Source organism: Xiphias gladius, chromosome 1 (genome assembly GCF_016859285.1).
Source record: "Xiphias gladius isolate SHS-SW01 ecotype Sanya breed wild chromosome 1, ASM1685928v1, whole genome shotgun sequence".
NCBI lineage: Eukaryota > Metazoa > Chordata > Actinopteri > Istiophoriformes > Xiphiidae > Xiphias > Xiphias gladius.
This window is the reverse complement of record NC_053400.1, coordinates 28,957,770-28,982,567: the sequence shown is the minus strand read 5'-3', so window position 1 is coordinate 28,982,567 and position 24,798 is coordinate 28,957,770. Positions and strand designations below refer to the sequence as shown.

At 39.8% G+C, this 24,798-nt stretch overlaps 2 protein-coding genes across 17 annotated transcripts in view; both read right to left on the bottom strand.

The window, feature by feature from the left end:
• madd (MAP-kinase activating death domain) overlaps window positions 1–5,858 on the bottom strand; it is a 50,875-nt gene extending 45,017 nt beyond the window's left edge. For 14 of the 15 annotated variants that reach the window (XM_040132449.1, XM_040132488.1, XM_040132458.1 and 11 more), the window contains exon 1: window positions 5,481–5,858. The gene's annotated coding sequence lies outside the window, so the exon portion shown is untranslated. The remainder of the gene's footprint in view (window positions 1–5,480) is intronic. The other variant, XM_040132527.1, reaches the window with a different exon arrangement.
• Window positions 5,859–10,571: 4,713 nt separating this feature from the next.
• nr1h3 (nuclear receptor subfamily 1, group H, member 3) lies at window positions 10,572–22,856 on the bottom strand. Of its 2 annotated transcripts, none has more exons than XM_040130136.1 (11): window positions 22,769–22,856; window positions 20,721–20,933; window positions 18,005–18,087; window positions 17,199–17,441; window positions 15,898–16,164; window positions 15,540–15,745; window positions 14,765–14,944; window positions 14,252–14,351; window positions 13,684–13,797; window positions 13,339–13,433; window positions 10,572–12,935 (listed from the first exon to the last, which is right to left on the bottom strand). In XM_040130136.1, exons 3-11 carry the CDS (start codon window positions 18,045–18,047, stop codon window positions 12,789–12,791), a joined length of 1,395 nt encoding a protein of 464 aa, XP_039986070.1. In that variant the 5' UTR covers window positions 18,048–18,087; window positions 20,721–20,933; window positions 22,769–22,856; the 3' UTR covers window positions 10,572–12,788. The 2 variants fall into 2 exon arrangements, with proteins under 2 accessions (XP_039986070.1, XP_039986078.1); XM_040130144.1 differs by having other exon boundaries at window positions 20,721–20,923; window positions 22,769–22,789.
• Window positions 22,857–24,798: the final 1,942 nt, after the last annotated feature.

Sequence of the window (24,798 nt, the reverse complement as noted above, 5' to 3'; positions counted from 1 at the left end):
TATTGTAAAGGTGATGAGAATGCATAAGCCACTCCATTTAAAAACAACCAACCCGGGAGAGGGTAGGGATCATGCTACGCTCAACTCCATAGCCTTTTGCCTAAAACTATTTGCAGAGACACTGTCATTTTCACATTCCCACAGATATGTCAAATCATGCTATTATCTGCAATAACGTGATACGTTACTGACATACATAAGGAACTTGCCACCGCCCAACACAAGGAGGTCAGAGGTGAGGATAAAACTCAACCTGCTTAATTTTACATCTGTTAGTTAACTGCTGTTAATACAATTGCGTTTTACATCTACAGTTATACAACCAGCATCGAAACAAGAATAACAACGGGTATTTTCATTTCAAAGAATGTCTTGTGGCAGAGGTGAAGTCTGGCTTATTGAGACCGTCATGGAAAACTTGGTATCTCCGTTACTTCCTCAACAGATTTCCCCCAGCGTGACTGTAAAAAGTTGTTACAAAATGGCGGCTCTACAAAGAAGCCCTTGCTCTTGGACTCTGAGGGACAAACACCAAAACCTGATTGCCAACTCCTGATTCTTTAGACTGCTGTAAACCGAACGCATACTCGTTATTAGATTGTACTTGACGCATTATATTTATATTATATATACACTCATTATGATATCAGTCACAGTGAAGCATGGACTATGAGGAAAAAAAAAAAGGTGTTAAAACATGCCTGGTGAAAAAGAAAATCTACCGTGACAAGATCTACTTTTACGATACTGTCATGGAACAGCGAACAGCCTTTACTCTAACACCAATAAATGCCACATGAGACGGTGCTTCAGTAACTCCACCCTGAAATACAAACACTCTGAACCCGGAGCAGTTCTTCGCCATCTCTTGTGGGGCTGGTCTCCCTGCACTGATAAGTTCATAGATTTAGCCAGTAGCTCATACCTATGCATTCCAACCAAACAGCCTAAAAAGTAACCTGTGGGGAAATGACCAGACCCTTTTATAATACAAAAGTGTGTCACAAGTTTAAAATGACCATACCTCTATCACTTGCAAGCAAGATTTACAGGTTCAGAATTATCTTGACATAAAACAGAAAAACAAGTGAAATAAACAACTGTTAACATTGGAAATCATGTTAACACTATAAGGTCTATCAGACATGGTTGCGTCATTGTCCATCTGCACCATCACTGTGTCACGTTTCCACAATGGTGTCAATTTCTACTGGACACATTTCAGAGGCTGTTTATCTCCAAGCAGCCTGACAGCTGTTGTGTTGTTTTGCAAATTTTCCATGGGTTTTGGATCTCAATGCCACGTAATACTGACTTAACAAAATGTTTCTCTCTCGATAGCTTCAGTTGTAAACATCACATTAGAAGAGACCATTTAACCCTAAAAAGAAAAAGCCTGTCATCCCAAAAACAGTGCTCATTAACACCCACTGGTTTGTTAATATGTTAAAAATTATATCAGCAGAAATAAAGATTGCATTTCCTATTGCTAAAAAAAAAAAAAAAAATAGTTCAGCTATATTGATATTAAAACCATAACAACCTTTCGTGTGATTTACACGTGGAAAGCACAATTAAATATGAAATTTATGTCAATTGTAAATAAATGTTGACGGGAATTTCATGCTGCAGACATGGGCTCATCTGGCAAAAACAGACCACACACACTAAAGATAAAAGGACAAATGACAAATGGACTTCATGCAAGTCATGAGCGGGACCCTACAGTCACACATCCTGACGCAGGCCGTCATTAACCCCAGCAGCCACAGCACAGCCAGCTTGTGACGCAGCTGTGCCGAGTGAACATTAGGACATTAGGGGTGACTTTATCCAAGAAGGCTTCAGATACATTATGGGTCTAATTATGTCTAATAGTTCTACTTGTGAGTAGGGGAGCCATTCACAAATGGAAATACACATTTCAACTAGACTAATCTTGATGGGGCATGGTGGTAAAATGGTCAAAATTTTACTTAGCTACCCAAGAGACGCAAAATAAAGAATGCTCACTGACTCATTAATATCAAAACATAGTTAAGTCTCTGTAATACGGAACACTTTCTTATCATGTTTTTTCGTGTTTGGTAAGAAAAAAAGCTGGTCCATATTGGACAGGGTTAACATAAGGAATGAGTAAACAGGCTGAGTATTTGTGTGTGTCTGCAGCGCCATACAAAGACACACAGATACTGCACCGTGGGCTGAAACATGTCTTTTTGAGTAAGCTTAATGTCAGCACTCATCACACTTGGTAAAATTATTCAAACACGCTGCAAGCCTGACAGTCTCCTACTGCTTTTTTCCTGCTGATGAACAAGAAGACCAAAGTAAAGAGATGTACCCTATATACCACATACCCTATATGTGGAAACACTCCATTTTTTAAAGCTCCCCCTTCACACAATTTAAGCTATTCCGACATGCATGGAACAACTCTGAGAATGTTGGAGAGTGGTAAAAACTTCAAACCTTCCTCACAGCAATGGCTGATTACAGGGAGGAATAGAGGAAATAATTCCAACAACATAATATATTCCAACAGTGAGTCCTAGGCCTATACAGAGTACAGATCGAACCCTTTTTATCTTACAAAACCATCAGGACAAATAAATTAAAATGCAGGTCTGGCAATATGAGTGCTTCCTGTTGCAAAGACAAAATGGCTATTTTATGAGGCAGCAGAGCTGGAACCAGACCCGAAGGCAAACTCATCCAGCACAAAGATACAGGACCAAAGCATTATTTTTAGATGAGGATGGAAGGACCACACCACTTCACTGATTGCATGTAACGAGTGAGCTTGGTATTGAACCTTGTTTCTCTCTTAAAAAAAAAAAAAAAAAGATAAAAAGAACCACAACAACAGTGTGCAATTTTCAAAGGCAAGATAATGATGTAGGTTACAACAGATGCATCTGGTCAGAGTGGTCTGCAGGCAGAACTCACTGGTTATGTAAGCACCGAGGGGAGATAGATATGATGCACCGGCCTCCAACATGGACAGCATTTCTTGCCAGTCACGGTGAACAGCAGTGTCTAGCGATGGAGAAGGCTCTGTTGACTTAGTTTTAGTTGAGCAAGATTGAGGTGTAGATTGAGAAAGTGTTGATCACTGCGTCCTCACTTTTACACGGAAATCTTTTCTTACTGAACCAGATCTGCAATATCCCATGCCTGAACAGATATAGGAACTGATCTCTCACCCTGTCAATAAAGTTGGTTGGCACAAAATGACAGCCTGGTCCTCTTCAGGCCAACACAGACAAAGTGCCATGCTCTCCTCTGTATTTACATATTAATTTCTATGTCTGTTTGTCTATAAGAAAATAAATGTATGTGTTAAAATTTGCATTACATCCTAGAGAATTCACTTCTCACTTGTGTAGTAACAGTGATAGCTGGGTGCAGCGGTGTGGCGACAGGTCGCATTTGGGTCATGTGCCATCGTGCAAAGCTGTCACATCAAGTCGAGTATGGAAAGCTTTTACTTTTTCTTGAGTAACAGGGAGGGAGCTCAGCTCAATGTGTATGACATAACAATGATGACATGCAAACCTTATTTTTATTTAAGAAGAAATCATATACCGATACATTGGTTTTAAAATATACCACGCATCCTTCTGCATTTCATAGTCACAAAGGATATCCTGACCCACAGCTAGCAGATGTACTTGTCAGCATTTGTCATCATTTTAGTGTGTTGTTTTTATACATTTTGAGCTGAGGCTTTGACACTCTAAGTCAAATTTTACTTCAGGATCAAGGAGGTTGATATTATCTTGCCTGAAGTGATAAGTATGTAGCTAGTTGTTATCATCCATGATTGCTTAAACTCAATCTATTTGAGCATTTGGTCCTGAAACTGACCTCTCATATTTTGACCTGATTTTCAAAAGACCATTATTATTATTTCTATACTCGATTCTCCGTTCTTCACGTTGCTGACGTTTACATTTGTATTTAAACCAACGTAATGGTCAATCAACCCATTTATGATTAAATTAACTACCTTATCTCATGATAAGGTCATGATATCTCACGACAAGCTATCTCACTGAAGCTTGTCGCAATATTCATAACTAATAGTTTTGTTGGAAGAAGTACTCAGATCCTTTACTTCAGTAAAAGTACCAGTACATCAATGTAAAAATACTCCATTACATGGAAAAGTCCTGCATTCAAAATCCTACTTAAGTACATAAGTATTCTCAGCAAAATATACTCAGTGTATTGAAATTAATCAATGTTAATACCGATGTCTAGATTAAGCATGCAGCAAGTTATTGCTGTAGTTGCTCGACGTGGAGCTAGTGTTAATTACTTTATGTACAGTTAGCTGGTTTAATCCGGTGGTTCCCAACCTAGGGGTCAGGCCCCTCCAAAGGGTGACCAGATAAATTTGACAGGCCGTGAGATAATTAATGGAAGGGGAAATTATTTTCTTGGTAAAAAATTTGTATAATGCTACCAATTTGGGTCTGGAACAGTTCTTGGAATGAAACCATCTGATGAGTTTAAAAGGGAAGTTGTTCTTTTGTAAGTGCTACCAATTTACAGACACCTGAGGGGGTCACAAGCCAAAATGTTTGGGATCCAACGGTTTACTCTTTAACAATGCATCATATTTTATAACATATATATATGAAGTCTTAATGTGAAAAGTAACTAGTAACTAGATCTGCCAGATAAATGTGGTGGGGTAAAAAGTACAATATTTTCCTCTGAAATGTATTAACTGTAAAGTAGCATAATATACAAATACTCAAAGTGTAAGTACCTCAAAATTGCACTTAAGTACAATTACTTGAGGAAATTTACTTGGTGACTTTCCAGTACTGCTGGTTTGACATTGAGTAGCATAACACAACTGGAAAAGGATGCTCGAGGGCTGATGAGCGATGAGGCCACAGTGACACACGATTTCAACAGAATGGGTGTCAGTTACAGAGGACAAGTCCCGCATGAGCTGAGCTTAGCGACGAGGCGCGGCGGGAATTTTACTACCTGGCAAGCTCGGCTAACCCTGGAGATTAGAGTAACGACATACGGCGAGGCGAGGGTAACACTGACGGTAACAATGCAACGAATGAGATAAGGCACTGCCACCGCCTCCCGACGGCTCCGAGAGAGCTAGCCGTTGTAGCCTGTGGCGGTGTTATCCTTTTTATATTAATGACAAGCTGCCAGGGCCTGGTCCCGTCCTCGATCCTCACCCCCCCACCCCCCAAACGATGCATCCTCTCACCTCCCCCTCTGCTAGCTCTGTGGTGTCCTACGCCACGGATGGATTAGCTAGCCAGCCGCCTAGCTAGCTAACAGTAGCTCGGCCGATTTGTCTCACAAGTAGTAGCCTGTCAGTTGTGACAAACGGTGGCGACGTCGGGAAATGGTTCGGAGCGTGTGACACAAATGCCGTGAGGGGGGTTCAGATTGCTCGGACGTTGATTTAAAAAAATAAAAAAAAAAAAAGTCCTTACCTGCTTGTATTAGTCGGTTAGCCGCTAACGCTCGCTGCGAAGCCAGCTGCTGATGACGGCCTGGGTGGTGGGTGCCCTCCTCGGTCACAGACGGAGAGGGGCAGCGGTGTGTGTGTGTCCCGAGTCCAGCCTTGTGTCGTTCCGATCACGGTACTGTCACCGGAAACGTCGGACGGGGGACGACGGCTGAGAGGCCAGCCGCTGCGATGATGCGAAACGCGTGTCCGCCCCTCTGCCCGGTGAACTGGGTGGCTCGGTCGGCTACAACCTGCCTTCACAACATCCCCTCCATCATCACCGCCAGCAGCCTACAGGGAGTTCCGCATGCTCGCAGCGCGTACCCCCGTAACGGAAGCGACGAACGAGCCTGACGGAAAACGCTTAATGCCCCCTGCAGGGACTAATATTAGTGTGCCTGCGGTGGTTCGCTCGATAATCGGTCTGACGAGTTTGCAGTATTTTCACGGTGTTTTATCTCCTACCCGGACCGGCCGAAGCCTTTAGTTTGCTGTGTATTTTGCAGTTGTTTATTTAGTGTATTTGGGCTGTAACGATTAGCACTGCAGGCACCATAGGCAGATCAGGTTTTATATACATAGGCAGGTATAGGGCCAGCATGCACATGGGAGGGTTTATGCTTTTTATTTTATTTTATTCTTTTTTTTTTTTTTTTACCTTATTTATTTATTTATTTTTTTTACCAGAGTAAGACACGCAGCCGGAGCCACGACTCCTTTGTTGCTGTGTATGCTCAAGAAACCGGAAAACCTTGATTTGAACAATGGATTTCTTTTGCCAGCGCACATCACAATGCCCATGGTGCATCCGCGGTCGTTTAATTTTAGAGACTGGTTAAAATTTGGTTTTTATTTTGGACAAATAGCCACCACAGTGACAATTGCAATTACCGAAAGAAAAACAAACTATACTCACTTTATTGTTAAACCTAGTATTAGCTTTAAGACACTGGTACACACATTTGGTAAAGGGAAGATAAAATGTGTTGTCATGATCTCAAAATATTTTATTAACCCCCCCCCCAAAATCCCAAAATGTAGTGTAGGGTTCTCATAATATCTAACAATCCCACATTTTTCTATAGCACCACAAAATCCTAGAATAGAAACTGGAATAACATTTTGAGATAGAAGAAAAACAAACAAAGCTGACGAAACACCCTGAATGCTGACTCTGGGGGCTCTAGTGTGTCTGTGCCAGTAGTAGTCTACAGTTTTCCGAGCTTATGTGGGGCTCAGAGCCTTATCTGGCAACCAACTGGGCTGTTTGGTGTCACCGTCTCTGAGGACCATAGGCTTCTTGTGCCTGGGAGTTTGGTTTCTCGTGCAGCGTCTGCTGTGGCCGCGAAGTCCGATCCGTGAGAGGCAGACTCGGCCACAGATATTACATGTGTAGGCCGGCCAAAAAAGATGTAGGTGATGTGGTGGTGTCTCGTCGTTGCTTTGCGTCTTGGTGTTGAGCCAAGGTGGCTTCAGGGCCCTGTCCCATCGTCTTGATTTTGTTCAGGCCGATGGTCAGGCATGCTTGGTTGTACCAGTCCATGAGGGTTTGCAGGTTCCCCTGGGAGTGTCCTGGATGATGAGTGGCCTGACCTTTGTTTTAGCTTTTAGTCGAGCGTGGTTGAATGGATTACCGTTCTGTCAATTTGTGTGGGTAGACTCCCTCAGTTGATGCTCCGAAGGCCTGTCGCAGGAGGAGGGAAAAGAATATCCCAAACAAGGTGGGCGCCAAAACACACGTGCCTGCTTGACGGCACAACAGACTTTGAAAGGGGCTGAGGCAAACCCACGTCGAGCTTTGGAGGACAACCTATCCACTCAACCATCTGGAAGAGGCCCTGCTCACAAGGTCGAAAGCCTTTGTAAGATCAATGAAGGCTATGAGTGGTTTCAACTGGGCTGAGTACACAACTATTAACAACAATTAGTTACTCAAAAGAGGACAAAACCTGGACAAATGAAATATTTACATCGGTCGAAATTAACTAAGTTCATTTACTCAAGTACTGTGCTTAAGTACAATTTTGAGGTACTTGAGTATTTATATTTTATGCTACTTAATACTTCAACTCCACTACATTTCAGAGGGAAAAATTGTGCTTTCTACTCTACATTTATTTTAAAACGTTAGTTACTAAGTACTTTTAAGATCAAGATTTTTCACAATGAATAATATAACAAGCTTATAAAATACAAAACATTGTTAAAGATTAAACCAGTGGTTATCTTACAGAAGGCAGTGTGTAGTCCGAACCGCATTTAAGATGTCGATGATGTTGTTAACAGCTCCACCAAATAGTGATTTTTCTGTCTAAACATCCCACAGGGTTTCATTTCAGTAAATGTTCAAATCATCCAATATCTCACCAAAAACCAAAGATTAAAGAAAAAGTCCAAAAACTGAAAAAAAAAGTGTATCAGAAATTTGTTTCTTCTTCTTTCCTCTCCCATTAATCACAACCCCTGAGATGTATCCATTTTCCCTGTATATAAAGCTGTATATGAAGTAGTTCAAACTATCATGCTGCTACACACTAATGCTTTAGTATTAATCATCTTATGATGTCATATATAATCTTATATCAGTCAGAGGGACTAAACCAATACTTTACTTCAATACTTTAACCACAGTTTGCTGCCAATACTTATGTACTTTTAGCTAAGAAAGATTGTTACCTAAGAAGGATTTTTTAATGATTTTTACTTGTAATGGAGTATTTTTACATTGCTGTATTGGTACTTTTACTTAAGTAAAGCATCTGAATGATTCTTCCAACACCGAGTAATGCGGATCCATTTTAACTAAATGTCTCATGAACTAGACTCATGTTTGAAAACAAATCTAAAAGAAAACTGTTTAATCATGTCAGGGTTATGACAGTATTAGCCTTGCAAATATTATCTTGGTACTTTTACTTAAATAAAGGATCTGAATACTTCTTCCACCTCTGAATATTGATACTAGGTATAATATTAATACTAGTATTAGTTTTGAGGTTACGATCCCCAAAAATTTATCACAACCCCAAATAAAGAGCTAATAAGGGTTTTTTTTATTCAAACCCCGCTGCGATTCAATCATTCGTAATCAGGAGTCACTGAGATGAGTCAGTAATAGAAATGTTTCACTCTCCAGCAAATAGAGAAAATAAACCAAGATGGGAACTGGCCCATTTAAATACCAAATAAATCTGAGCATATGTAGACAATCAGGAAGGTCGTGCCTGCGCTTAAATCAGTCGGATTTGTCTACAATCTGACAGGCAAACAAGTGATTCTGATTCAAAACATATTAGCACTACGGCATAGCTTTAATTTATACTGTACATACAAAACAGAAGGTCTTCAGGAGTTACAAGTATTAAAATAGGTTTGCATTTCTATATATCAATAATGTTTACAATGTGACCCTTTGAGGGCAGGAATTAAATGAGATCAGAGATGTCAATTACAGTATATACAGTACAATTTACTGTGGTACCTACAGCATTAACATAACATGTACACTAAGAAACAGTTTTAAGAGCCAACAACTGAATAGCTTTGCTCATTTGATCAGAGTACAGCACAACAAGAAAATTTCAGTTTCATCATATGGTATCTGTCAGTAGACCTGGGGTTCAGTAGGTCCCGGTGGAAAAGTCACCCCAATGTTACAGAGGCTACTTGGCTAATTTAACGGTTCAAAGTGTTTGGCTAGAGATAACGCTGCAAACGGCAAACCAGGAAACAAACGCAAAGCTGACATTTCATTGAAACTGACCCAAAGTAAAGTTTTGCATAGCCAACTAAAACAAATCACTGATATGGTTTCACATTGCTGCACACTATTAATCTGCTTCTTTTAATATTGATCCATCTGTCAAAAAAAAAAAACTCAATATATTTCTAAAGGGGTGTAAGAAAATCAATGACAAATATATATGCTCCCATTTTTTAGAGTATCAATAAAAAGTAAATCATATTTTGAGAGGAAAGACAAAGGTCTTGATACAATACATGGTCGGAAAATGCCAGGACACCACTGACTTCTGTCTTTATGTCTTTCTGCTGAATTAGAAAGTGTGCCTCAGGAAATTCGTCTTTTACAGTTAAGAGTGTAATCGAGTTGACTGATATCAAGTTTGAGCTAGCAGTGCAGCATTATACAGCTAAAGATGGGAATGAAACGCTTCATGTTGTCTTGTATAACTGGAGTGCGCTTTTTTTCCCCCAGTAGCAGACAAAAAAAAAAAAAAAAAAAAAAGAAGATTCAACTGTAGCCTTTTGCCAGGTGTTTTTCCAGGCAGCTGTTGGGGGAGAGGAAGAAAAACTCTCCGGTTATTATCGTTTCCATGACGATCTGCAGGTTGAAGAACACATCACTGTGTAAAACAATAAAAAATCTTCGTATTCATTCAGCAAAACCAACTGGTTGCACTCAATGCGTTTGGCCCACTTACAATCTTTCATCTTACGGTGTAAGAGGTAAACCTCCGAAATCAGAGTCAACCAGTGCTTCACCGAGCTAGCTCGGTCAAAGATGAGGCACCAGGCGGAAGCAGTGAATCATGGTCCGCTGCTCGATCCGCCGTTAGCTCATTTAATCACCAAAATGAAACATAACAGTCAATAATATACGTCATAAATGGACTGAATGGCAAATATGTCCTGGGCGGTTAACTCAACAGTTTATGCTTTTACCACCATTAGAGTTGTATCAGTAAGTACTGTAGCATTCCCTTGATCTGTTAAGACTAGGTTTCAAAGACACAAACTTCTCCCCTGTGCAATGGAAAGAGATATAAAACAAGGCATCTTTTTCACGCAAGGCATTTTAACATGACACAGTAGGAAAAGCACAGATGTTAGTAAGAAAATCAATGACGCCATTGTTAAGGTTATTAGTAACACTTGTGCTTTTTCTACAGCGACGAGTCAAAATGTCTGCTGCGGAAAAAGCCTTTTAAAGAAAGAAAAGAAAAAAAAAACACATGATTTGACCATTGGGGGATTAATAACAGGTCATTAATTTAAACTAACATGCAGTATAGACATGTTGGTGCTTAAAGTTAAAAAAAAAAAAAAAATACTATCAAAGTCTAAAATTCATATGCAGTTCAATTCTTAAAACACATTAGATCCATCACCAAGTGCTTCAGATCAAATCAAAATTCGGCCTGCCTGTTTCACCTGTAAGGACACCACTTGCGCCAGTGTCACTGAGAATCCTGTGTATTTGTATTTCTGTGCTTATTTGAAGAATCAATGTCCCATTTTAGCTGTAACACGTTAGCTGTTAAATGCACCTTTATTAAATCAAAGGCCCTAAGAAACTGTAGCTGAAAATGGTAAAAAGCTTAACAATGGTGTCTGATTTTAACTGGTACCTCGTAAATGTTGAAACGGTTGAGAACCTTTGTGTTAGGACAGAGCAAGCAACATTTTGAATCTATGGTCAGGCAAATCTAACGGTGACACGAGGAAATGGCTACGCAGGCAGCCAATGACTGTTTATGACTGGGTTATGTAAAAACGGGCTGCAATGGCATCGTTTTGTCCAGTTTTCCAGCCCTCGTCACGCAACGCGAGTACGAAGCGAGAATGAACTTCACAATTGTGGATTTACATTGACATTCCTTTATCAACCATTATGCAGCATTTCAAGTTTACACTGCACAGGAGAATGCATGAAAAACACAGCATGAATATAAACATCTAGATCTCTGTAGTTATAACATTTATTATAACTTAACATTTTAATGTTTCTACTCATTTCCTGTTGTTCTCTGCTCCCTGTTAATATAGATTTTGGTACATTTTCTAGCAAGGTTTTCCAAAATCTAACCAGTTAAAGCTGTTTGAGTTGCGAGTACACAGTCAAGGAAGATACTGAGACAATGAGCGATCTTTAGATCAAGTTAGTTTCCCACTGTATATTCAGTTATACATTTTGTCCTCAGTATCATTTATACAGTATTATTATCAAAAATAAAAGGCTGTGGAATTCTCTGTATCCTGTTCAAACTATATGTATGTTGCTTATACATTTCTCACACCATTAAATGCTAGTGATAAAAAACACACAAATCAAAATATGAAAATAATTGTACTGTTTTGTAATGAAATGAATAAAAGTACATCTCACATACACATAATGACGAATAAGGTGTTAATAAAGATGATTCTTTCTATTCTGATTTATGAACACAGCTTTGTGAGTATGGGTTTTTATTCTTCCGAAAGGAGGGTCACAGAGATGTTAGACTGACTTCCTTTTTAACAGTTCATCTTTAAATAGAATCTGAAGACACTTTAGGACCACCTATTTCAAGGTACCAGTGCTCTGTGTAAAAAAAAAAAAAAAAAAAAAAAAATTAGTCACATCACCATTTCCTGTAAATGAGGGCACACTCCGCCGGTCACCTGCAGAGTTTTACTTTCTTGTGCGTTAGTATGTGATTGTACAATCCTGTGGATACTTCTTATGTGTGAAGTCTATACATTTTTCCTGTGAAAAATAAATATACAATTTACATGAAAGTTTATGGGCATCTATAAATGACCAAAAGGGTCCCTTATGCACTTGGCAGAAAACTTAAGTAATCTAATAGAAATTAAAGAAGCCTCCATTTCCCAGAGGGCTGCTTCACATTACTTTACCTGAGCAACTACACCAAACTTTTGATTTCTGAACTTACTTCAAAAGGAACACAAACTATTTGTTGCCATATCACAATGCACAATACCATCCAGATGGCCTATCATTTCACTTTAACATCAAAAAAAGTGAATAGCATATATGGATCTGCTCATGCCCAACTCTGTATCCATTTCCACCTATTGCACGACTGCAAAAAAAAAAAATCACTATTTCAACTGAATTTTCAGCTGTGAGACAGCCACAGCTAAGACCTGCTCAGAACTTTCTGATAATTGTTAGAGGGTGAGTATAGTAACTGCACTAGAGATTGACATAACTTTCAACAAATATTAAATCAGAGATAACTGGCTAAAGAGCCTGATGCTGGTATTTAATAATCGCCACAATCATGTCAGCATCTACACAAAAGGAAGAACAACAAAAGGCTCAAAGAAAACTAGGTGTTCATGTTTCTCCTTATGAACACAAACCGTTAGCAGTCTGTTTGAGAGCAAAGGGGCAACGATGCTCTCCTCCCACAAGAAAATGATATCTCAATGCTTTAACCAATCCCTGACCGGTTAGGCAGAAAGGAGTCAGTAGTCCTTCCTGGATGCCATGTCTGTCTCAGACTTCACAAAGCCATGGAGTGTGACATCAGGCCTGCAGTCACTCATTGACGTCCCAGATTTCAGAGAGCAGTGGGGGAAGCTTCTTGTCCTGGAGGCGAAGGGCAAAGACCTGCTCCGAGTGGACGCTACTTAGTGTACGAAGGCTAACCAGCTTCATCAGCATACGGGGGAACATCAAGTGATCCTGAGGAAACCATTGCAACAAAATTTTAAAGAAAAGTACTAAAAAAAAAAAAAAGTAGAAGAGGACACTTTAAGCCGTACGATCATTTCTACAACATGTCTGAAGGAATGACTTATGAGGTTGATATGTAGCCCTGTTTTCAGTTGATGTAAAAAATTAAAGGATTAAGGTACTTGACAGGTAGTGGCTACATTAGAGTAAAAGACGTTTCTCCACATGGCCTCTCATTTAACACACAACTGCTCTTTTAACTGTTCAAGCCTCCCACCAGCTAACAAAAAACAAAAAACAAAAAGTAACCTCAGCCCTGACCCAACATGCTTGTTGTGATGATGGCAACCAGGTTATGCTGACATAGTGCCGGTCACAAGAGAAGAGGTTACGTAAACCACTGGGTACTTACATTTGGTCTCTTTATCATGATGTATGAGCGCAGTGCGTCCACATAGGGTTGCTGCAGCCTCTCCACCAAATCGTGATCCTGCACATTTGGCCGATCTAAACAGTTTACCAAAAAAAAAAAAACCAAAAAACAAAAGACACCTGTTAATCTCTTTTATTACAGATTATCTGGGTTTTTTTTTTGGGGGGGGGGTGATGATTCATGTTTTCTGAAAAATGCAAAATCTACAAACATAAACAGCCCATTTCTCCGGTAGCATGGGTGGCAGTAGCTCTAAGAGCATTTTCTATTTGAGCCCTGGATACTGAGACATCACTGTAGGTTATGTAGTTTATGAATTCTGACCTGCAGAGAATATGTTGATGGCAATGAGCAGAGCATATTCGGCCTCGTCCAGATGCAGGTCATTCATTCCTTTTGAAAACTCAAAGATGGGGTTGATGAACTCAAACTGAAGCCCTGAGGAGGTGCGGGTTGAGAGAGGGAAAAGGGAAACAAAACGTCACCTTACAGACAGAAATGTGATGCAATAATACGCTTTGGACTTTAGGGTTTTCTTAGCGGAGGTAGAAGTAGGAGCAACAAATGTTTCTCTTGACATATATATTACATATCAGACATTTTGTCACAGCTATATGCAGCACTTATAAGTTTCATATTATTTGATTGTGACTGTCTAATAGTCGCAATAGTTAAGGTATGCTTGGGTGAGAAAAAAAAAAAAATCAATTTGCATTGAATGAAAAAAAACTATTCAAAGTCAAAACATGCAAAATTTGGTTAAGGTGGTTAAGGCTGCTCATACTCTTTTCAATAGCATACAAAACTGATTGAATTCAGCTAATCGGCTTAAGCGATACCCAATATTCATATCTTCCATGAACACTTGACAGGCAGAAATGAGCAAATGCACCTGCTTTGGCGAAATCCTCCTTATTATAGCTGAAATCCTTCAGAAATGTAATGCTATCAATGGCAGGGTTGTACCGTCGAGATGTCTCAAGCAGCATGATCTGAGGAAGACAAACACATCGTGGTGAGTGGAATATTAAGATACATACAAACTAAGACAAGCTGCCATGCAAGTTAAAAAATGATGTGGTGGCAACTAAGTTTTCACAACAGCACTGCTGAGGAGTAGAATGTCCATCAGTGCTACTGACCTTTAAACGTATTACCAACTTATTTTGCATATTGTATGCTGAAACTGTAAAGGACTATGATATTAACACAATATTTTGAAAAGAGCCCATTATTCTTCCTTCTGGAAAGTTTGTGCTTTTAGTTCACTTGTAGAATATTCAAGAAAGTGTTGATTTGAAATCAGTGATGGACAGTTTCAAATTCCTTGCTTTCAGGGCAAAGCAAACATTCCAAAAATTAAAAAAGGTACAGAAACAATATTTCATGATAAATCACAACAAACCTCAATGGTTGACGTCTTCAGTAGAGCAATCTGGTCCTCCCTTGTGAGCTCCAGGAAACCAGGAAGCTGCTTAGCAAAATCCACGATCTCCTGGACTGACATGATCGCTAGCTCAGTGAAGTGGGCGAACCGCTGCTGACGCACTTCTCGGTTCTGCAAGTCCTGACTCTGTGGCCACGGCTGTTGGATGCACGCACAAAAACATTAACACACGCACGCACATTTATGAATTGGTTAGCATGGAGTAAACATTCCCCAGATATGTTTTCAAAAAAGCAAAGCAGCAGACACAGCATATTAGGTTAAACCTGGTTTCAAATCAAGTAGGCTTTTACCAGAAATTGACTAAAGATGTCCGTGACTCTCAATGTGCCTGCACACATCAGCAGTCACACAGTATCTACACTTTATCTCTAGAGCCGCCATGTCGGGGCAGACTACCGGCCACCCACACCGAACACCTATACAAACGCGGCATCAGTTGCTTATTCTTTAAGTGAAGTTAATTTTATTGTCCCAGTTAACGGTTGCTACCACAGAACCGCACAACAGTTTGAGGGTATTCATCTTTGATTTCTTTGACCGCATCTTTAAGTAAGCCTACTGAATGTAGCAATAAATGGGTGTGGGCTGGCGGAAGTTGCATTGTAATGCTTCAGTATTTGAGTAAATAAATAAGATTACTGTGCAATATAAGGTTAGTAGTACATGAGTGACAATTAACTTGTTAAAAACAACCAAACAAACAAATCTATCCTATGAGACATTCACTTACTGTCACTTTTGGTCGGTCAAGGAAAGATCTCTTGTTGCATTGCTTCTGCATGGCCACCAGCTTCTCAATCATCTCCTGCTGCTGCGGGTCCAGTGTGGCCACTTCCTGGGGAGGTGTGGGGGTGACCACTGTGGACGTGCGGGCCGTTTCCTCGTCCTGCTGCTTCTTCATCTTCTTTAGTCTGATTTGTTCCTCGGAGAGCACACCTACAGGTCAAACAGGATGCACATCTTGACTAAAGCTCAATCCCTCAGTTAATAGGATCCATTTTATTCTTGTGGCTGCAAACCTACATGCCAAAATGCAGTGGAATCTAGATTTTCTGTATCTCTGATTCATTTGGCACACAGACACTCACACTGCTCCAGCATGCCCGCCTCCCGACACTTGCGCAGGCGGCACTGCTGGCACTTGCGGCGCATGTACATGTCCATTTCGCAGCGGCCATTGTTCTTGCAGGAGTACTGGGCACTTTTAATGACGCTGCGTCGAAAGAAGCCCTTGCAGCCCTCACAGCTCAACACATTGTAATGGAAACCAGAGGCCTTGTCGCCACACACACTGCACACCTCATTGCCCAACATCTTTGGAGCAGGCCCCTTCTTTCTCTTCACTGGCTGACCATCTACACACACATAAAAAAGAAGAGGTGATAAACCATATTTAGTACTTTGCATAATTTCAGTTAAGGAAATTCTCAGAGGCAGCAACACGGTTACAGATCGTTACTTATTGTGTACAATGTAATAAATTCCAGTAAAATAAATTTCAATTTTCCCTGAAAATGTGGCAGATGTGTTGAATCAACTCTACAGTCATTTTGAGGCTGTAGTTAGAAGTGGACTGCATTTAAGTTCGTAATTTTTTTGCTCACCACCGTTAGTGTACGTGGCCTAATGGGTTGCATTGGGTTAGGTTCAACATGTGTAGTTTGTAAGTTAGTAAGTGTAACTGTTAAAATATAATGATAGTTATTGAAATGTAGAGCGGATGTAAAAAATCTCATTCTGCGAGGTAGAGGTTTAATGGAAACTTTCAACCTTAAAATGAGTGTGTCAAAGATCATGGTGTCATAAAAAAATACCAGTTAGTCTACCCTGTGGAAGCTGTCGCACCAGTCCCATCAAACACAGGGACATACTTGAAGAAACACACCACAGACAAACACACACACACAGCACTACATGAGGTTCTAGATTTATGACTGGAATATTAGGTGGTGACTGTGAATGGGCTAGAAAATACACTTCCATAAAATGTTACGATCACCATTTCACTGTACCTTGACCAAAATTAAGTATAAAAGGACTTCATAAAAAGTCTTCTGGACTCATTTTAGCCATTCCTGCTCTACCGTTATTTTCACAATGGTGATGGACTAAGTGATGTCGTGTTTTCCTTTAACGATGACTAACGGAAAGCTGAGCCAGCAACATTAACAGAAACTAGACACTGTTTTTCCAGAATCGAACGAGACAGTCCTTCTAAAGATTATGCGTACCGTGTATTTCAATTTACTTTATATGTGCTGTATTTAATTCAGTTTTTTAAGAGAAAACTCAACAATTTAAAGTCTCCAGTACAAATTTAACGTCAGTTCTGGAGAGAAACAATAAAGTTGTGTATTGACGGTGTTTAAAGTAAGTACTTTACTCTCACCTATGCTGGCAGGTGTGTCACCTGCAGCCGGATCCAGCTTAATGTCACTTGGCTCTACCGGCAGAGGGCTGCTCATCTCAGTCAGTGAAGGGCCATTATGAGGGGGAGCGTGGAAGTCATCTGGCTGGGAGAGGTCAGTTAGCGTCAGCAGGCCGTCATGCTTCACTGTGGTGCTTCCACTGCTTTCCTCAACCATGCAGTCCAGCTGCAGCTCAGAGGCCCCGTCAAACACCTTACTCTCATCTGATAGAGGAGACACAAACACATTCACATTCAAAACAACCACCAACAGCCCATTGCACCATTGTTCAACACTTTGTTTTCCCTTGTCTTTATCAGTTGTGGCAGTTGTCCAAAATAAACGCTGACGCTCACTAGCCAAAAGGTGCTACACAACAGGAACACACATACAACGTAAAGCTCATGGAATAAATACTATTTTTGTGAAGGTTATTATATTGAATTTCCGTTTAAACTGCACTTTTATTTGAGGCTGTGGCTCTTTTGTTAGAGGCTGTAGAGATCAAAGCAGTTGTGTGCCACATATGAATGCATTTCAGGAAAATGACTGAGCAGATATCCATTTATAAATTTGATTTTAATATAAATGAAGAAGTGCTTTTAGGTGGACAAAATAATAGATAATACAATATAAGGACCAGGCCGGATACCCACTCCTAGAGCACAGAACAAGAAAATTATACACATTTTCTGATAGTATATATTTGGCATAGTATAACAACGAATTGTATTGAGAGAATTGGACCCTGTGGACTGATACATGTGAAAGAAGTTGTTCCTCTTACCATGACCAACATCTGGGATATCAGTCACAGACAGCGTGGACATCTTCTGCACAGCAGCTTGTCATTACGAAATCAACGTGTACCTGGGAAATACAAATAGCAACCATATTTGATTTTACAATTTTACAATTAAGACCAAAAAAAAAAAAAAAAAATCTCTGAAGGTAAAACAAAATCTCCTTATGGAAAATTATGCCCCCCTCCCCCCCAGCTCTATTTTTTTGTGCTGCTTGTTTGCATTGAATGTAGTCAGTCATCAAGTGGACAAACATTTTCCAATCAAGAGACAGGCACAGACACTATTTGTTGGCAACCTCCTGTGACATGCTTAAAGGCGAGAGACTCAGATTCATGTCAAGCTGCACTATACGGTTACAAAAGTCTGTGTTTAACATAAAACTTTAATCAGTTTTGTTACCAACAGCTTGTGAGTAGTGTTCACCCAATGACAGGCATACATATTAAAGAGGTGTGATAAAACGTGATAAATATGATAGGAATGCTGACACTGTGGGCAGATTGTTTTACCATAGATAGGCTTTGTACAGATTCAGCATAGGGATGTAGTTAAATTACATCAAAAGGAGGGCAATCATTATATTCTTACAAAGCATATTGCAGTTCTTAGAAAGATCTAAAATATGAAAAGCCTTAAAATGACTCAGTTACTGCCTATAAAAATGGGTGTGCAGGAAAACCAACTGGCAGTAAAAGCAGAAATGAAAGTTTGTCATGTGCCACATTTCAGGAAACTGATTCAGCAAAGACCCATGCATTATTTTTTTGCTATTCGTCACCACCCTGCAAGAAGGAAAAACCATGTTATGCAATATATAGCCTTATGTAATTTATTGTGCACATTACCTTGTGTTTTACTAATATTATATGACACAACATAGCATTGTACTTGTCTTTAACCCATTTTACTAGGTCACTTTTATTAAACGTAGGATGGATGATATGGGCAAAATCTTCTATAACTGGGTATGTCGGATTAAATTATGAAACTTATATACTGTATATCCTGTCATAGATGTGTACATTTTCTGGAAAATCAGTTCAATGCAATATTGCATTTAAACAACCCTGTTCATTCATTTGTAATATTCTCTAAAATGGTTTAATAGAACCAGATATTAAAAGGAATAAAAACTTTAGTATAAGGAGTATGGAAGAAATCTCTAACAACTCACGAATTTCTGTCATCTCTGGTATATACCGTCATATTGTCCAACCTTAATTTTTCCTATACCGAAAACTGAAACAAACTGATTCCTTTAGTCAGCTTTCATTACAGTGCACACCCAAAGTAGAACTGAGCTGTAATTCCTAGATTTCTTTTATTTTTACATTTAGTCTGGATGAATATGTCAGAAACACTGTTTTGCCTATAGCACTGCAACAGCAGACAGGAGAGCCCATTCAGATCACAATAACCAAAGATCAAAACGAGCTTCAAAACTGGCTATTCGGTTTAGTAACTGATCACCAGCCTGTGTTTATAATCCACGTAATAAGAAAAGGGCCACCGCTCTTGCAACATGTCACGATTTAACAGAGGGCACCAGCAATGTGCCCTCTATCTGGCAAAAAATACCACATGTGAATCTAATAATGAAAAAAATTAAATAAAAAAGTTTCTACTTGCTAGTAGTGCTATTCATTTTATGTTTAGTCATTTATGTGCGTTTAACGGAGTGGCAGAGAGGGAACAAAAAAAAAGTTTGTATGGTTTGTTTTATGTAACTATCCGTGATATCTTTTTTTCATCACTAAAATATGGGCTATAATTACCCGTTATCACTCCACTAAAATACAACGACTGTTCTGTCAACTTTGCCGGTCGAAAGCTGATCACTGTTCTTTAAGTCTGGTAGCAATATAAAAAAAGTGAAAACTCACAGTCGGGTCCTGCAATCCAGTGCACCACCGCCGTAAACAAAAAGTTACCACCGGATATTACTCAAGACGTTCCAACAGAAGTCATAAAGGCAGTATTTACCGCACAGCTACTGTACTAGATTTCTGCGCAATTTATGGTTGTTTATGTTTCCATTGAGCAACACAGTTAAAGCCGATGACAGAACGACTGTGATTACATATGCCTGTTTCAAATTACATAACTCCGGTCAGATTATGACGACAAAAAACTAAAAGGAAAACCCATAGTAAAACAGAATGAAGGAAACAGCAATGCAGCAGTGACGGCCCCCACTGAGAAGCTTCTAAATACCATAGCAAACCAGCAAAGTGGTTATTGTTGCAGTCTAAGATAAAAGCTTCGACACAGGTAGTAGTACTGAAGGCAGCACTCTAGTTGGCATAAAGATGGCTTTTGACTTCTTTTTTTTAAAATACCAGTTAAGACTGTGTTCACTTAATGTCGGCTAATATTTACGCTAAAATGAGGCAAAGTGTGACTGTGCCTACTACTATGTTTTGCCTTTAAAATATCCATGTCAGCATTAAGCAGTAATGTAGCAATTTTGCTGCCAAAAAGAATGAAACGCAAATGGGATTTTCAATTATAGCCTACATTTTTACTCTAAAACAACTTAAAATGTTTCATCCGACAATTACAAAGCATTTTTGCTCTAGGTAACATCAGACAATGCCTAAATAAAACCAAAACGAACATTTTGATTACGAAGCCCCATTAAGCGCAAATTAACCTGCCTGAGTGACTCTGACAGGCATAGCGCTGGACTGACCTTACCTCTGAAGTTGATGTCTTATTTATCGCCTATCCATCTTGCCCATGTGAGTCCACAACCTCAGTGTGTCGATATCCCTGGGCTGATGGAGGACTTGCTTGCCTGATGAGCCTTGAGGATGCCAGAACCACTGTGACTTATTGGGTGGAAGTTTAATGACTCGATATCCTGAAGAGAGTGAGTAAAAAAGAAGACGAGTCCCTTTCTACAATGCCCTATGGGAGATGGGACGGAAAACAGAGAGAGGGAGGGAGGAGAGAGGGTGAAAGAGGGAACATAAGAGGTTACTATTGGTCATTTGCATGGCTCTTAGCTCCCCACAGGGCTGTGGTGCTCCAGCCTTTTCCTCTTTGAGTATTTAAGCAGCCGATTTTACTAAAAAAAAGCCTCATACCACACGGACATCCAGGGATGACCCCATCTTTTCTATAGTTCTTTCAAAATATAACCAGTATTGTGGTCCACTGCCTGAGATGAAAGGCTGTCACCACTCAAAGTCTCTCTCTCACAGAAATAGCACACAGCGTATCTAACCCGGGGTATCGAGATTCCAAACAGGTCTATTATTCACATATTGAGAAACCACAAATCAATATGTCAAACATCATGTCAGCATTACAGATCATAAGTCTCCAGTTGTTTGATTTCTGATCATTCTAATGTAGTTAAAACAAGCTCTAAAATCTGTTTCACAGACAATAGGTCTGCTAATCAAAGGTAGCAGGTTTTATTGGCTGAATTCATATTTGTTGGTTGTAAAACATTTCTACTCTTCCTGTGATCTCATGTCATCCGTACCCTGATCTCTCTGTTCGAGTCCAATGTCCCCTGCATCTTATCAGTCAGCTACCTTTGTCCATGTGCATGTTTTCATAGACGACTGGAAATTAAATGAAAGCACCAACAAAAATCAATTAAGCACAGAATAATACCAAAGGCTTTGATTATATTTAACATCTTTTTTTCACCCTCATGTTATGACTCACACAATCATCACCGATATGCTCTGTTCAGTATACATTATAATCTGCTTTCTTAGTAAGTTAATAAAAAGCCAAAACACTCATAATGGACCCGGTTTAGTCATTATAACCTTCTACCTTTGATTATAACTTACTAGTCAATGTTAAACTGTAGCATCTAACTTAAAAGAAAGGACAAGTTCTAAATGCACACGTCAACTAGTTTGCTTCATGATGCTCCCCAGTTTTATAATGCAACTAGATTTGTAATGCCAACACCCCAAAGTAGACTGCATATTAGACAAGCAATTGTAAATATTACTACTGATTTGAGATTATTTAGCAACTACTGCTGAAACAATTACTCAACTAGTCAATCATCCAACTGTTGGCAAATGAATCTGCAACAATTTAAATGATCAATTACTCACTTAATTCTTTTCAAAGCAGAAATGCTAAAATAAATGACTGGTTCCAGCTCCTAAAATGAGAATATTTGCTGGTTTTCTTAGACTTCTATGATTGTTAACTTAGTATCTTTGGGTTTTGGAGTACTGGTTGGACAAAATAAGGAATTTTATTATATAAAATTAGATGCTGAGAAATAATACTGGTCTTTTTTTTTTTTTTTGTGATTAAACAATTTTCTGACATAGTATAGTCCAAACAATAAATCAGTCGATCAAGAACATAACTGCCTGTTTAATGGAAAAACTGACTGAAGTGTTCTGAGGACACTAACAGAGCCAGAAAAAATTGCAGCGACGTGACAGTTACCATCACTGTCAGAGGTCATGTTGGTGGGTTACAGAGTGATTGTGGAAGAAGCATAAATGCCTCCCAGTCAGTAAACTCAACATCTGTGTACAAATACACTCAGCATGAGAGAGTGGGAAATGTCCTTTTCTCAAAGTCTCAGAGTACCAACGGATGTAACTCCCTCCGGTGAAGCAAAAATGGACTACCATACTCAGCAACAAGTTGGTGTGAAAGCAAAGTGTCAGTGCTTTTCAGGGCGACAGGCTCCGAACAAAATGAACTTTCCCACACAACAAAACAAAACAAACAAACAAAAAAAGCAGACCCACCCAGTGATTTCACTTCTTCTGACCCGAGACCTCTGCTCAGGTTAACACTGGGTGGAGTAGTGCTGGGAGTCACGTCGGGTCACCAAACTAATAAAATATGGTAAATATATAAGTCATCTGGCATTGACAGCAGATGCAACAGATGTCGTGGTGTGTTTTCACGCCCACACAGAGGACTGAACAGGCAAAATAAGTGAAAACACCTGTGTGGGTGGACCAGGGATATTTAGTGGCTTTGAGTGACAACTTCGATTTAGGCACACACACAGACTACAGCCAGGCATAAAGGAAAAGATGTTAAGACCAGGCAGTCACAGCCTGGCAGCCCTTTGTCAAGCTAAATTAGCCTCGATGTTAGCTAGGTCAACTTTTAATTAACGTCATTTCACAGCCGTGTTAGCTATGTGAACACTTAAAAGAGCAAATGGGAACTTGCAAAACGTGTGAAAAGTTTGTGTTAAGGCTCACGCTTGCTTGAGATGGCTAAATTTCGTGGTTTGTTTTGACCACCGACTTGATGCTAATATTAGCCCAAGTTAGTTAAATAACCAGTTCTGCCCGTTAGCTAAACAAGACAAACAAGCAGCTAGCTTCATGTCCGGCTTGTAAATATCAGCCAGCGTCAACAATATCTCGATGTACCAATCATTGCTGGTGGGGGGAAAAAAATATATACAACGGTGTGTTTAGGTAAGATTAGCCTCATGGTCAATCCAAATAAGGCCAATATCGTTAACGTTAGCCTAACACCCCCGCACTCGACAGGAACTCCCTTTAAACAAGTTCAGCTTAACCAGCTCAGCTCAGCTACCGTGACGCCGCGTTTAGAAAAGACAACATCGGTTGACTTGCCAGAGACTTCGCGAGTTTCCACCACTTATTAGTCGGGGCTGGCTACTCCGTCCGTCCGGGGCTGCTGACAGCGGCTTTGACAACCGACGCTAGCATGTTACCCCGCTAGGCCAACCAGCGTACTTCTATCATGTGATCCAGCGGCCACGGGTCGCTCAGGCTGCGGCGGCTGCTGCAGCAGGAAACGAGGGGGGGGAAGCCGGGGGTTTTGTGCCCCGTGTTTTGTCCTACAGGCAGCCGGAGCGCGTCAAGACCCGGCGAGTTCGCAAGCGGAGATGTTTACTGGTACTGTAAGTACGCTGAGAACCACCAGAAACCAGAGTCAGCTTACCTGTATGCAAATTTGCAAAGGTTTTTCCAGATACAAAATATGATTTAACTTTACCAGTGCTCTACAGTTGAAATGATCGATTGATTCATCGTTGAGTTGCACTGACAAAAAAGTGATTGGCAACGATTTCGAATAATTTTTTTAAGTAATTTTTTAAGCAAAAATACAGAAAAATTAATTGGTACAAGATTCTTGAACGTTAATATTTGTTTTGTTTTTTGTTTTTGTTTTTTTGACAAAACAAAGCAAGTTGACTAATGTTAACTTGGGTTTCGGGGAATAAGGTTGGGCCTTGTTCACCATTTTTCTGACGTTTTATTCAAACAATTGATTATTAAGCAAAAATAACCGTCAGAAGTGTTGATAATGAAAATAATTGTTGGTCGCAGCCGTACGGTGCTTCTATGATGGAATAATACGACCTCGTCCCAGGTCTTCTGTGTGTTAATTACGTGACACAGAAAAAAAAATGGTAATGGAAGCAATGAGACAAAACACTTTAAAACAAATGAGCACAACTCAAAACTGGATATTGACACAGAGTCCCTATTCAACACAGAAGGACTGAGTTAATATTGTACTTCAGTGGTACTAATTTCTGATAAATGTGCAACTGATCAAATTATGCAGACCCAAATAATATGCAGTAAATCTGGCTTTTTGGGCAGTTGCCCCCTTTGGTAATCCAGCCTTGAATATTACAAAGAAGTGGCAAAACAAATCACCGGTTGTATGTTGCCGTGGTCCGATTATTCTGCTATTGGGGCCCCCTTTGACCCCCCACCTTGCCCTCTGTGAAATGTGTACCCCCCCTCCAAAAAACTAAAAGTACTCCAATGCTGGGATA